At 42.0% G+C, this 15,305-nt stretch overlaps 1 protein-coding gene across 9 annotated transcripts in view; it reads left to right on the forward strand.

Moving 5' to 3' along the window:
* srrm3 (serine/arginine repetitive matrix 3) overlaps nucleotides 1-15,305 on the forward strand; it is a 144,940-nt gene that overhangs the window by 84,188 nt on the left and 45,447 nt on the right. For all 9 annotated transcript variants that reach the window (XM_076888947.1, XM_076888949.1, XM_076888952.1 and 6 more), the window contains one exon: nucleotides 11,033-11,134. In XM_076888947.1, coding sequence (XP_076745062.1) covers nucleotides 11,033-11,134 — 102 coding nt within the window. The remainder of the gene's footprint in view (nucleotides 1-11,032; nucleotides 11,135-15,305) is intronic.

The raw sequence follows: 15,305 nt of genomic DNA on the forward strand, positions 1-15,305 counted from the left end.
AAACATATTCAGCGATGCTTCATCTCCTGCTTTGCGTTTCTGTGGGAGCCCCGTCAAAAACCTGTCCATTATGCTAGCAGTGTCCAAGCGCTTTTTTTCCCTTTTTTTTTCCTTTTCATACCACGCCCCCCCCCCCCCCCCCGCAATGGCTCTGCAGGGGGGCAGTTCCCACACTTTGGGAAGGTCTGCCATAGGCAATGGGCCTTCACTAGATGGCCTTCGTTTGCATCAACTTGGCTAACTGGCTCCTGGACGGTCTCACCTCATATTCATATATGCAGAGAGATGAAAATACACAAGCGACATGCTCAGTTAAACAGTCATTTGAATTCCGTGTTGCTCAGCCTGGCTGGGAGTGACCAGCCATTGCTCAGCACTGTGTCAGAACAGATGGTGTGTGAGGAAGAAATTAGCTACACCTTCACAGCTGCAAGAAGGGCTAATTGTGTGTAGAGAGAAGGAATGTGTTGTTTCAGTCTAAAAGCTTTTGACAAACATCTAGTAACATCTAGTAAGTAGCTGTTTACACTGATTGATCTGAGCTCACAATAGATTTTTGTCTGTCTCTTGAAATGCAGCACAGAAGTCTGGTAATTTAAAAAGGAGTTTTTAACTTCTTTCTTTAAGCGCCCACCACTCACTAGTTTCCAGGAGGGATTCAGGTGCTGTGTGATTCAGGTGCTGTCTGAGATTCTGCAAGCCCCTACTTCTAAAATCTCAGGCTCTTTGTTAAAGCATCACCACTGCTGTGTACACACTCTCAGACTTTGGTTTGTAAGCTAGACCGATCAAACATTGCCTTTGCTGTGCTTCATACTGTGAAGCTGCACTGAGCTTCAGAATAGAGCAATTCAGCAGGAGGAAAGAGAAGGTGGGGTGGGGTGGGGGTGGGGGGGGGGGGGCAGAAAGGGAAGCAGAGGGTCTGCAGGTTTTTCATTTCTTTATATTTTACTAGAAAAATTGGAAATAGGTAAAACGATTTATTGAAACATGCAAAAATAAATGGAGTTACATAGTATGTACAGTTGTGAGAAGTTATCCAGTCCAATCCTCAGATTTTTTTCTGTTTCCTGTTTATGGGCTCAAAGGCAATTTCAAAAAAAGACCTGCTCCTTGGTAGCAAAATATAAAGAAATGTAAGGTAGGTCAAGACTTTTGCACAGTACTGTATGTCATTAAGCACTTCAGCTTGATGAGTTCAAACTATTATTTTATTGCTTAAGCTAAGGTACCTGAGTAGCATCAGTCACCATCACCAATATGATCAGCACAATATGAAGGAGAATGGCTTACTTTGGCTGTGGCCTCTTTTTGGGCTAGCACACATTCACTCCCCCCACCACGCTTATACACTCTTCTTCGATCTGCAGCAGACAGCTGGGAGAACACTGGGACCGCTGTAGAGTTGTCACGTAGTGGCTAATGTATGGTGATGGATCCGGAGCCATGAATGGAAAGCCATGAATATAAACTGTATCTTTGTGGCCTCCATTGTGCTGTGTTGACAGCTGCTGGGTTGACAGATTGCCGTACAGCAGGACCTGATGGCGCTGTCACACCGAATGGCTTCTTCTCTGCTGGGCCATCTTCCAGCTATTTCAGCTCTCCATCGCACTTTTCCTAATCTCATTCTCCGCACCATCAGGGCACTGATAGCAAGTGGCTCAGAATACATGGCGTTGGCAGCTATATTTAATCTGAGAACGCAAACACTCATCTGATTAATGCTGTTTCCACGCTGAAATGAGCCACTGAATCCTTTTACAATCCAGTTTGGGAAAATGGTTCTGCCACAAGATGCATTTGAGGCAAAGATGAACCTATTTCTGTTACTGAGGTCCATCCATCCATCCATCCACTGTAAAAAATAAAAAAAATTTCTAATGGAAGACCTGAGGACAGCAGAGAATGTTAATACTTTTAAAGCCAAACTTAAAGCGCTATCTCTACCCTTTTACTTCGGCTCACACCTTTTAGGTGTTTTTTTTTACCCTGTTTTATTTATATATTGTGCTTTGTTATCTTATGTCTTCAGTTATACATTAACAGTCTATAAACAGTGACAAATACCACTGGATTGCATTCAGCTTCAAACAGAAAGAAAAAAATATTACCTATTTTATTCTGTGATTTCTGTGTGGATTAATGAATGCATGCAACTGCAGAAAGTCGTAAGTCATACCACAGTTTGTACCATCCCTTTATTGTATCAGCCAATATCAGTGTTCAAACTTACAAAAAATTCTGATATATCGGCATGCTGAAACTCTACGAAAGCTCCTTTGAAATTTTATTTTTAGATTTTAAATACACTGATCTAACAGCTTTCATTGGTGCAAATTATGATTTTTGTAAACTCCTGCAGCAGGGATGGTATTATGTTTTTGAAATGCGCTTATTTGCTTTCTTGCACACAAACATGAGAAGAATGATAAAATATCAATATGTTGCATACAAAGATAGGTAGGCCAACAATGTTGGCATCATCCATCCATCCATCCATCGATCCATCTTTTTCCGCTTTATCCGGGGCCGGTTCGCGGGGGCAGCAGCCTAACCAGAGAAGCCCAGACCTCCCTCTCCCTAGCCACCTCCTCTAGCCTATCCGGGGAAACACCAAGGCGTTCCCAGGCCAGCCGAGAGATATAATCACTCCAGCGTGTCCTGGGTCTGCCCCGGGGCCTCCTCCCAGTGGAACATGCCCAGAACACCTCACCCAGGAGGCGTCCAGGAGGCATCCTTGTCAGATGCCCGAACCTCCTCAGCTGGCTCTTTTCGATTTGACATCATTACTAAAATAAATATTGTATTACACATCACCCATTACTTTTCTTAAAATTAATGCACTACGTTACTTAATTATTCACTGGAGAAAAAACCTTAGGAATGGCCTGAGGCACATTGTCGTCTTAGTTTCCTAATGAGGATACATATATGAAGGTTTGAAGCCTGACTACTCATCACTGCTTCTGTTACCTGTTGAAGTTCAGGCTCGTTTTGGCATCCACAGCTATATGATCACCTGTGCAGATGATTGCAAAGAGCCAAAGCTCTGATGCCAGCATAATGCTATTGTTTCTGTACTGGGCGTAGTTTCTGTGCTACCATCTCTCTCTCATCCTTTCATACAATAAAATAAAAGTAATGTCCATATTTCCACTCCACAGTGACTTCCTAAGGCTGGTTAGGGACGTGGCTGGTTTGATTTCCTGTGCCATCACAGGAGGTTGAAACTGATTACTGGTAGGCTTCACTTATTCTAATTGAAATCAATTAATCTATTGATTTCTATTGAGCTGCCTCCATCCTCAAAGACCCCACATACCCTCAACACGGACTGTTCACACTTCTGCCCTCGAGATGAAGGTTTAGACGTGTGAAATCCAGAACGGCCCGGCTCAACAACTCCTTCCCCACTGCTATCAGACTCTTGAACAGCTGACCTACCACAATTGCAATTTGCACATACCTCACTTGTCTTTACTTACTTATTTTTGTAATTATTTATTTATCTTTCATTATTTTTATGCTTTTTTTTTAAAATCTTTTTTATCGTAATGTCTTGTCTTATTTTATCCTTATTTATCTTGTTGCTTCAACTCTACCCAACTTGGCATTTGTGTATGGACAGCAAAGGAAGAATTTCATTGCACAGAGAAATGCTATTTCTTCTGTACACATTACAATAAACACTTTGAATCTTGAATCTTTGAATCTATTATCTTTGTGCTGCTGGTGCCTTTTGGAGCATTATCTTACAATTATTATGGCTTGCAGTGTGGTACAGACCATCTGCAGGAAGGTTGTCCTTTAGATTTCAGGATTGAAATTCTAGTATTTTATTAGTCTGTTACTTAGCACTAATTGGCCATAGGGCTGGGCCATATTATACCGTTCATGGTAATACCGGTATTGTCATGGTCTGGGGTCAAGCGACCCAGTATTTGAGTTCCATGTATCTTCTGTATTCATTTGCACCACCATGTTTTCACGGTCAGTCTTTGCAGTGACCATCATAGTCTCTGAGTTTTCTTAGTTTGTCACAGTATTAGTTTTCCCAGTTTAGTTATAGTCTAGTCACGCTATCCCTGCTTTGTTTGTACACTTTGTCTTCAGCCATAATAAAGGCTTGCTTTCTGTTAAGTTCACTCCCGTCTACTCACTTGTGTACGCACCTGGGTCCATTACACACACCACCGCACGGCCTGTCTCTGCAGACTAGTGATGTTCGATTCGTGAACGAATCGTTCAATACTCGAGAATCACTTTACTGACTCGTGAATCATGATTCACAAGCCCAACTGACTCACTGACTCGTCCCTGTTGCTGTTAGCAAACTAATTCCATTAGTAGAAATATATCTAGCTTATAATTAAAATTGTGGGGGGGAAAACAACAGCCAGTTTCGTAACAAAAGCATTTCTGCCCTGGGCCCTGTTTCAGGAAGCCGGTTTAGTGGAAAAACTGAGTAAGTATACCCTGAGTTAACGAAAACTCTGGGTTTTCGGTTTCACAAAGCGAGTTCAGCTGAAGCCTGAGTGAGTCACTATGACGACACACGCCGTGAAGCTAACCTGCCCCCTAGCAGGTTTACTACAACTAACCCTGACTGTCTCCGCCCCTTTGTCGGAAACCTGACAGTAGGAAGTGTCAGACATGGCGTGTCCCTTCCTTGAAGAGCCAGTAGATCGTGAAGCCCAAATTCTCCGCAGAGCTCTCCGCCGGGAGAGAGTGATCAGAGCACGTTTGGACATTTTATCATTTCCTGATGATTGTCTGTGCGAACGTTACCGTTTTTCAGCACAATCTATAAGTCATTTGGATAACATCCTCAGGCCATATATTACGCATGTGACACATCGCGGACATTCTCTCAGTTCTGTACATATTATGTGTATTGCACTTCGGTTTTTTGCAAACGGGAGCTTTCTGTATAATATTGGTGAAGCTGAGCACGTTTCCAAGGCTACCGTCTGTCGGGCAGTCAGGAATGTTACAGTTGCACTGAAACGTCTCCTGTACTCGTTTGTGGTGTTCCCCGGTCATAGACCCACAAGATTCATCAAAGAGGGATGCCACAAAATTGCAGGTATCAGGGTGACCAAAACGTAATGTATGATGTGGTGATACTTGAACTACTACTTAAATATTACATTTATTTTCAGGGTTCCCAGGCGTGATTGGCTGTACAGATGGCACTCACATTCCAATCATTGCTCCTTTAGTAAATGAAGGAGACTATGTGAACAGGAAGTCTTTCCACAGCATTAATGTACAGGTACATAGTTCCCTGTAGCATTTCAAACTAACAAATTATTTCGTCATAGTAATGGATGCTAATTTGTGTTCTCTGCACTGTGAAGATCATATGTGATGCTGCCAACATTATCACAAATGTGGAAGCCAAGTGGCCAGGCTCTGTCCATGACTCACAAATATTCCGTGAATGTACACTGAGCACAAAATTTGGACATGGTGAGTTGAAAATACTTTAAAATATATAAAGACCAATTGCTTCAGGGACATTTGAACTGAAGTGTATCCTTCTGTCTTAGGAGAGTTCACTGGCTACTTGCTTGGTGATAGGGGGTATCCATGTTTACCCTATTTGCTTACCCCTTACTCTGACCCTGAACCGGGCCCACAGCAGCGATATAATCTGGCTAATTGCAGGACAAGAGCCAGAACTGAAATGACTATCGGAATGCTTAAGGCCCGGTTCTAGTGCCTGCAAAGACTCAGGGTCACCCCAGAAAGGGCATGTGACATTATTGTGGCATGTGTGATTCTTCACAACATTGCCACAATTAGAGGAGAACACTGTCCTTCTGAACCAAACATCAGCAGTGATCCAAACCATGAACATCCTGACCCTCCCACGGACATACAAGATGGAAGCGCAGTCAGAGACACCATATGTCACAATCATCACCTCAACATGTTGAAAGAAGAATAAACAGATTTTTTGTTCAACTGGCTTTATTGGTCACCTGTGTTTCCTGTACACAAAGTATTAAAAGATGTAAACCTCATAAAGTGTCTCTGTTGCTTCCTCCTCTGTAACAGCTGTCAATGTTTCTTCATTATTTTCCTGTAGTAAAGAAATAAACAACATTGCTGTTCTACTGTAACCTCATATAATCTGTGGAGTATTACTCACAACTGCATGTTGGTCTGGCTCAACAGGAGGCTGCACCAGATGCAGTACACCACCACCATCAACTGATAGAATATGAGGTTTATACAGGTCACTTATAACTTACAAGGGACCAAATGGCAATTAACAAACATACCAATCACCTTACACTTCATTGTCATTATGCTCTCAAAGACAACCAAGACTGAGGGAAGGCAAAATCAGTAGGAAAATAACTTCACTACAAAATAATCCATTATGGTAAAGAGTTTATCAAATGAATGAGTAGCACTGCAAAGGTGACTGTGAAGAAAGGATGTATGCACATCATGTATTATTTTGAATTTACCCCCTATGTAGGCACTTGTTTCTTGCGGGGTTATTGACTCAGAGGATGTCCCCGCAGAGATGCCTTCGGCCACAGGGCGCCCACTGTTTTGGCTGTGGGCCAACTGCTCAGCCTCTGTGAGTGGTGGTGGTGGAGGACCCCCACCTGTTTTTCGGGCCTCCGCTTTTTTTCTGTTGGCTATAACGGGCCACATTTGAGCATACAGAGTAAGCAAATATGTACTTGTAATGTGCTCAGATAATTTCAATAAGTGCTTACAGAAAGGAAATTAATGTAGCCTCTAACTGCAATTGATTTACATGGGACAAACAGACCAAGCACTATGGCTCATAATACAATTACACCTTACCTGTTTGGACTATATTTTTATATTTCATTTTTACTTGCTGCCAGGAACGTTTGGGGCCTGTTGGGTTGCACCTGCGCTCACATCACGTCACAAAATAAAATGTATAAAATAACAAATAAAATAACATATGATAAAATAACGTGTTAAATGGGTGGAAATCCCTAGATCAATGTTTATATTAACACTCACGCATTGACTCTGTCGGCTATGTTTTGCCATGCATGCTCCCTGTCTTTTGCAGCTGTGGCTAACTTTACTTTTTTCCGCGGAATTTGCATGTTATCGGCATATGCTGCCATCAGAATTTCGGCCTCAAGCGCTGTAAGATACATTGACCGCGCCTTCTTTCCCTCCGTCTCCATGGTGACTCGCTTAATCTGTGCTCCGCTTATCAGGGCTTTATGTATCCTCGTCCGCGCGCTTCACTTGGGGTTAAAGCAACTCCGCGTTGACTGAACTAATTGTTATCAGCCTTTCTGAAACCGAATATTCCGAGTTGGACAGTTCGGGGTTACTCAACCCTGAGTATCGTTTTTCACTCTGAGTTTTCTAAACCGGCTTCCTGAAATAGGGCCCAGAACTGGAAGAAAAAACCCTGAGTAGAAGCTCACATCAAGAAAATAGCTCCTCGGTTCAGAGTAGCATCGCGCTGCTAACATGCTAACAACACATTTGAGCTACTCACCCCCTCCCTTCCTGTGCTGAATCATAAGCATAAGCGAATCACTCAGGACTCGCTCACCCCCTCCCTCCTGTGCTGAATCAAAGAGCGAACGAATCACTCAGGACTCACTAACCCCCTCCCTCCTGTGCTGAATCAAGGAGTGAGCGAACGAATCACTCACTCACTCACCCCCTCCCTCCTGTGCTGAATCATAGAGCGAGCGAACGAATCACTCATTCACCCCCTCCCTCCTGGCTCACAGCTTCTTCTTCTTCTTGGTTGGCAACCAATATTAAGGCGTATTACCGCCCCCTGGCTCACAGCGCAGTGGACATTTAGATAAGAAAATATATAATTGACACACTTAAGGAAAATACTAATAAAATACAAATAAACAAAATAAATGTTTATTAAGCAATTTTGATAGGAAATTGCTTAATTTTAGAAATGTTTTTGCTCTTTTTTTCTCTACAAAATAGTTTTTTTTTTTTTTTTTAATCATCCATCTTAGCAGTGGGATTTACATGAAAAGGGAAACAAATTAAGTTTGAGTGAAAATGTAAAATTTTTGCACTCTCTGGTCAACTGACTCAGTGAATCAAATGACTCAAAACTCCCGATTCACTTTGGTGAGTGACTCATTAACACTCGATTCAGTAAAAAGAATCAAATTTACCATCACTACTGCAGACCGTGACAGGTATAATGTTAGGCTGTGGTTCACCCTAAATCCAGACTGGAATAGGGCTGGGCCATATTATACCGTTCACGGTAATACCGGTATAATGTTAGGCAACGATAGGAAAATGAAATATCGCGATAGAATGGGAGTAAAACGCGCATGCGCAGTGCCTTTGTTTTCATACGCACATGGCCGATTGTTGAGTGAAACAGATGAACCAGAATTGGTTTGTAAAAATGGTGCAACTTCCGTGATGTGGAACTGGTTTGGTGTTTGTCCGTCAGATACACAACAAAGCACATTTTTTTGCAGAACATGCAAGCGGCCGTTGTTATTGTCATATTTGTCGGACTAAGATGCTCTTAAATCTGGGAGTAATCTGGGTCCTAAACTCCGTATACTTCAGGTCAAACAACACTGCAGCATCACTTAGAGTTAAAAACTGTCTAAATTCTTTCATCTTTAATAAAACGATCAGCATTGCTGCTTTACCAGGTGTAACTATGAAGTTTAACTTCCAGGCATCCATGAAAACAAAATTTTTTACATTTAACGGAGTTAGAAGTTAACAGGAAGCTAGCGGAAGTTAGCTCGCTAGTTACCTAAGCATGATATTGCATGTTCTGACTGAGAGATTTCTGAAAAAATTCAAACGTACAGCTCTGCTTTCACTTCCAACATAAATGAAGACAGGAAACTAAACAGCAGTGACGTTTGTAGGGTTACTGAAGTTGGGCTAGCTGGTATATAATGATGTGCTACGTGATCGCTAGCGACACAGCTACGTTAGCATAACATAAACGGTGAAGCTGGAGGACGAACACTTAACACTTTTCCACTTATAAAAGTTAACGTTAAGGTTCCTGATAGTTAGAGACAAATGCAATCGCATGGCAGGATGCTGTAAACGGACCAAACTTCAGTCAGGAGAACAACTGAGATAATCCATCCACAATACGAGGTTAGTCATTAATATACTGCAACAACATGGGAATAGAGCAGCTGCCAGAGAATTCAACATTAATGAACCAATGGTACAGAAGTGGAGGAAGCAAGAAGAATGAGTTTGCTAAAGTTTGATTTATCTGACTGCTTTGTTTCGCTTAATGTGCCTTATAATCCCGTGCACCTTATGGTCCGAAAAATACGTACTGCACACTGCAGTTTAATGTTGCAAAGCACCTCTTTTTAACTTCAGTGGATATTATACATGGTTATGCTCAGGATATGTCAGCCCATTTCTACTGGAAATGCCTTTTGGTTAAACTTTCAGCAAGGAATTTGCATTTGCACTGTTACATTTTTATAAAGCTTTAATGTACATAAAAACCAGCTTCTTGTTTAAGTGAAAATAAATGGAAGATTGTCTTTTTGTGCTAGTAATGTTGTGGAGTTGTATTTTGTCTCGCATCAATTATATCGTCAGTTATATCGTTATCGCAAATTTTCAAATATATATCGTGATAAATTTTTTTGGCAATATCGCCCTGCTCTAATTGGCCAATCACCAAATATGAAAACACCACACACCAGTAGGTTTAGATTCAAAGACACAATGAATGCAGTTTTACGGTCAAGGCAAGTATCTGTGTTTTTAGCTGTGTGGTAAATCTCGGTGGATTTCTGTGTGAGCACAGTGCTGGATCTCTTTCATTGTTCAACGTGACATAAATATTATAGTTGCTTATTAATACAAGTGGGTCCCAGTCAGTCTTCCTCTGTGATGTTTGGCTCTCGGCCACCATTTCACAGCTTTATTAATTCTCTCCCTTTTCACTCCCACCTCCAACCTTCTCTCTGGCTCTATAACTCATTACAGCTCATTACCACAGCCCAAGCTGAACTTGGAGATGGTTTAGAAGTTGGTGTGAATTTACCGGGAGATGGGCTTCGGCGCGCAGTGAAATTAAGAAGCCATGTCCTGTCAAGCACATGTTCTTGCACGGCTGATCTATGAGTATCTGTAGATTAAAACGGGACTTGTTCAGATAGGCTAGTTGAATTATTACTGTCTCCACTGTAGAGCTGTCACTGCTCCTACAGAGGCAGCCTGTAGTGCTACTGTGGCTGCTGCTTGTGAAATTTACAGACTGGGAGGATGTAGCTTAAAGCTGTATGCATAAACAGTTTTGCCTTTCTGATTTACTCTGTGCATTTTGTATTGTTACATTCACAATGAAATTAGAGCGTCATTACAGCACTGATCATTTTGCTCCTCTTCTTTTGCCCCTACTAACAGCCACAGCCATCTAAAAAAAAAAAAGCCAAATATGTTAGATTAAAAAATATGAATACAAATCTACAATATGACCGAGACAGTAATTGATTTTTCTGTGCCTCTGCAGAGATCCTCATTATTCTGTCTGTGTCAGCTGATAGAGAGCTCCACAAGCTGCTTGCAGTTACTCTCAGCTCAGTTGCGAGTCCCGGTGCTCACTTGCAGAATAAAACATGCAGTACTGGCCCGCCTGGGACCAGAGAGGTTGACAGTGAATCATCAGAATGTGCATAATTTGGCTGAGTGTAATTTTTGGTCAGGATGCAGTCAGAAGACAGCCTTTGCCATTTTTTCTGACTCTGTGTGATAGCGGGGCACGACACGCCTCCTACGCGAGCTTCTGGCAGTTATGACAGATAACAGTTAGTTTTGCCAGTTCCTCTGCTGCAATCGGTGCTGTTATTAAAGGCTGCCGTGTCACTGTTCACAGACCTTCACATAGACTCTGGTTAACACTGAGAAGAATTCAGATTCATCCTTGTTCGCTGACTGCTGAACCCGCTATTTAAAGCTGCGGATTACTGATGAACATGTGTTTGCTTCTCTGTTAACTGTTGTGTTTTCTTATCCTCAGGTACACAGAAGAAGAAATCCGACAGAAAGTAAGCACATTCAGACAAATGCTGATGGACAAAGAAGGCGTTATCACCAGAGAAGGCTCCCACACACAACCAATGTAAGTTACGTCGTCAGCTTTGATATCTGTGACACGTGCATTAGAAGGTCAGATTTCCTAGTGGTGCACACTAGTTTAAAATCATCAGTCAGCTGCATCTGCATTTATAACCACAGATAAATGCAAATGTAAAAAGTAAGGAAGAGAAGGGAGAAACGCCCTTCAGCCATGGTATGAGTGTTGATGTTACACAGTTTGACCACTACGTGAATTTGGTCACCACTTTTGAGTAGTGACGATACCTAAGATGCAAACGACAGAAATGAGCTTTCTCTGAAAAGTAGCTGGCCTCTCTCTGAGAGATTGAGTGAGTTCAGTCATTCAAGAGGGGCTCAGAGTAGAGGCCCTACTCCTCCACATTTAATGGACCCAGTTCAGGTGGTTCAGATATCTGACAAGTAGAGCTGGGCGATATAAGATTTTTTCATATCACGATATGTTTTTTTTCATTTCAGGCGATAACGATATCTATCACGATATAACCCAAATAACTATATTTGTAAGATTTAAATGTGCCGTTGCTCACAAGTAAAATGTGAAATAATCAGCAGCTTGTTTTTATTTAAATATTTATTTCCCATAATAAGTTCAACAGGGAAGATGTACTTAAGGAACATGAGACTTTTTCAGATAAATAAAGGCAAATATTGCAAACTACACAAAAGGCAGCCGCTAAAGCGTTTAAGTTTCAAAATAGAACAAACGAAACAGACTAAATTGTCAATTCCACTTAGAAACAAAATATTAATTCTAAAAATAAAGCTTAGTTTGTTTTACAGAAGAACAGACAAAATTGATTAACTTTTATCAATATCAAATAAACTGAGAACCAAAAGGAAATTCTCAATCTCTCCTTGTTGTATAGCTTAGCTTTTCAAACACTTTTAACAGTTACTTTAGTCTGACAAAAGCCGAATGACGAATTAGCGCTTCCGGTCAGAGACTGAGGCTACGTCCACACATACACGGGTATGTAGGGGCGACCGTGGCTCAGGGGGTTGGGAATCGCATCTGTAACCGGAAGGTCGCCGGTTCGATCCCTGGGCTCTCTGTCCTGGTCGTTGTGTCCTTGGGCAAGACACTTTACCCTACTTGCCTACTGGTGATGGCCAGAGGGGCCGATGGCGCGATATGGCAGCCTCGCTTCTGTCAGTCTGCCCCAGGGCAGCTGTGGCTACAACTGTAGCTTAGCTCCACAAGTGTATGAATGTGAGAGTGAATGAATAGTGGTATTGTAAAGCGCTTTAGGTGCCTTGAAAAGCGCTATATAAATCCAATCCATCATTATTATTATTTTTGAAAACGGAGATTTTCCGTTTTCGTTTTAAAAAATAATCCCGTCCACACATAAAGGGAGAAATGAAGGAAAACGCTGCTATGAACATGCCAAAGCAGCAGGTGGAGCTAGATTCCTAACCGTGCAGAAATGTTGGCCAATCAGAAGTCTAGAAGCCTCGGTGGGAAAAAGTAAACAAAGCTGGGGCATAGAAGCAGAACCGAGTCGCATGTGTGGAGGGACAGTAACTGTGTGTATATGTAAGCATTTAAACACTGCAGAGAGTAGAATTAACAGTAACAGTATTGAGTTTTCAAAAATCTTCGTTTTCAGTGACCAAAAACGCTGTACGTGTGGACGAAAGGTGCAAACGCATAGAAAAATCTGCGTTTTCAAAAATACCCGGGTACATGTGGACGTAGCGCACGCACCAGTTTATTGTATTTCCAGACTTGCTTTCGGCACAATTTACAGTGCACGCTACTCTGTTTTTTGTCAGACTTGAAGTAGCCGAAATACCTTCACACTACGGAACTTCTATGGCTCTTCCGTTCGACAATCTCTCCGGCATTGGAACCATCATCTGTTTTCTCTTCGGTAACCTTCGGTCACGCTCGGTTGATTTTTGTAGTCGGCACACTCATTTCCTCCATTACCCGGGCGGTACGGTGGCTGGCTGCTTCCCAAACAAATACACATGTGCGGCTTGGCACTTGTGCTGCACGTAACAAGTCACGTGACGTGACGCTGCGGCTGTGATTGGTTCGGCTCTGCGCTACGTAATTTGGATTGGCTGTTCTTTTCTTTTTTTTTTTTCTTTTTTTTAAGAGGACAAGAGCGGCGAGGTCTATCGCGATAGTTTGATTTTTCTATCGAGAAAAAGTTATATCGCGATACATATCGTTATCGTTCTATCGCCCAGCTCTACTGACAAGAATGATGCCTCTTGGGCGTCTCCTGGGTGAGGTGTCTGGGGGCGCATAGACCCAGGACCAGAAGCACTTCAGTGTTCCCTGAATAAGCAGGAGGCGGTGGCTGGGCAGAGGGAGTATTAGGCTTTTCTGTTAAGGCTGCTTCCCCCACAACCCGGCTCTGGATAAGTGGAAGAAAGTGGATAGATAAATGGCCTGAGGGCAGTCTGCAACTACACTGCTGGCAACATCTTGTTTGGAATGGCACAAGCACAGCAACCTGCAGAGTCAGACAGAGCATAAACGGGTAACTTGTGCCAGTTTTTGCAACATTATCATATTATCTTAGTAAAGAATCATAAGTGCAGTAACTACACCTAACAAATGTTAAACCCATTTATGCTTTATGTGTGATAGAAAAAAAATGGTATCGGTCTTCAAAATCCCAAAAATGAAGCCCAGTGATGCCCTAACTGTTCATGTCTGGCACTACCTAAAATCCTCTTCTAGTGTTTATTAAATGGGATGTTTATTACAGAGACTCGACCCGAAAAACTCGACCTCCAAGACCCCACACACACAGTACCCACCCAGTTCTGATAGATCTGTTTTGCTCCTCTCTCTGTAGAGAGACTTTGTACATTTTCATAAATTAGGCCACTGTCCGTAAATTATAAGCAGAATTTTCTCCTCTCATCAATTTTATGCAATTCTGGTTGCCTTGCATTGTAAATTTGCCCTTAAGCTATAAATCTTTGTCTTTGTACAATAATGTTTAACAGCTACTTGTGCCAGTCGGGTCAGAGAAGAAGAGAGGAGAGGGGTGGATGTTTCTGCATAAAATTTATATATTTCATTGTTTTTTCAGAGGATTGTCCATGCATAACCAAAGAATGTATTTATATTCTTTCACAGCCTATCTCAACTCCATTTTTTGTTCGCAAACACATTGTTAGCAAAGTCATTAGGCATCATCCTTGATGATAAATTGATTAGAAAATGAATGCAGATGCTTCATAATAAATGAAACTACTATAACTAGGTAGCAATAAATAGCAAATGCTAACAGAAATTGATTTTAAAAGAGGTCATGAAAAATGGCCTGCAACTCAAATAATACCTTGAAAGCTGTTGGTTCCAAAGAACATGGACCGTAATTGCAAAAGTGCAATAAATTTTAATGGCTTTTGACTGGCACTGCCTTTCTGTGAATACACAGGGAATAGTTAAAACCCTGGTGCTTTGAAAATAATCAGTAGCATTTTAAAGTCTATTCCAAACTCTGCTGGAAGCCAATGAGGCGAAGATTGGCATGATAATTGTCAATTTGTTTAGTGCTAAGCCTCGTTCAAGCTTTAAGCGCAAGGTGGGAGGGAGAGTGCCTCTTCTGAGGCAAGCAAAGACGGAATTAAAGCAATCAAAATGAATGAATGTGTAAAAAGACTTTGTCCACGTCACAGAAAGACACAATCACAAAGGCTGGAACCTTGAAATACGGGAGGAATGGCAACAGCAGGATGTGGGTGTGGAGGCATTCCTGACTCAGTGTTCTGAACCTGTGAGTGATGGAGAGAGGCATGGTTGTGGTGGCAACCTGTCCTGCTGTCTCTGAACTAATGACTGTTAATGACGCTCATGCTTCCTGTCTCGCAGTCGCGATTAATGATTCTCCCTCCTCTGCATGTCAGCTGTTGTCTGACGTTTAACTAAACCACAGTGAAATGAAAAAGAAGGCTGGGGAGGAGGAGTTACCCACAGCCGTGATGTACAGTAAGATGAATGAGATGAACCTTTATGGTCCAAAGACGGCAAACTATAAAGACACAGGAAACTCTGCATGCTTTGCTTTTCACAGTAGTTCACTCTCAAGGGCACTTGTGAGTCAGGTCAATTTAGGATGTCTGTGCTCGCCTGAAATTCTGCAACATTCCCTCTCTACAAAGGCCTTGATGTGGAAAATTGAAGAGGCTTGTAATTTGCAGGG

The sequence above is a fragment of the Maylandia zebra genome, linkage group LG10 (genome assembly GCF_041146795.1).
Source record: "Maylandia zebra isolate NMK-2024a linkage group LG10, Mzebra_GT3a, whole genome shotgun sequence".
Lineage (NCBI taxonomy): Eukaryota > Metazoa > Chordata > Actinopteri > Cichliformes > Cichlidae > Maylandia > Maylandia zebra.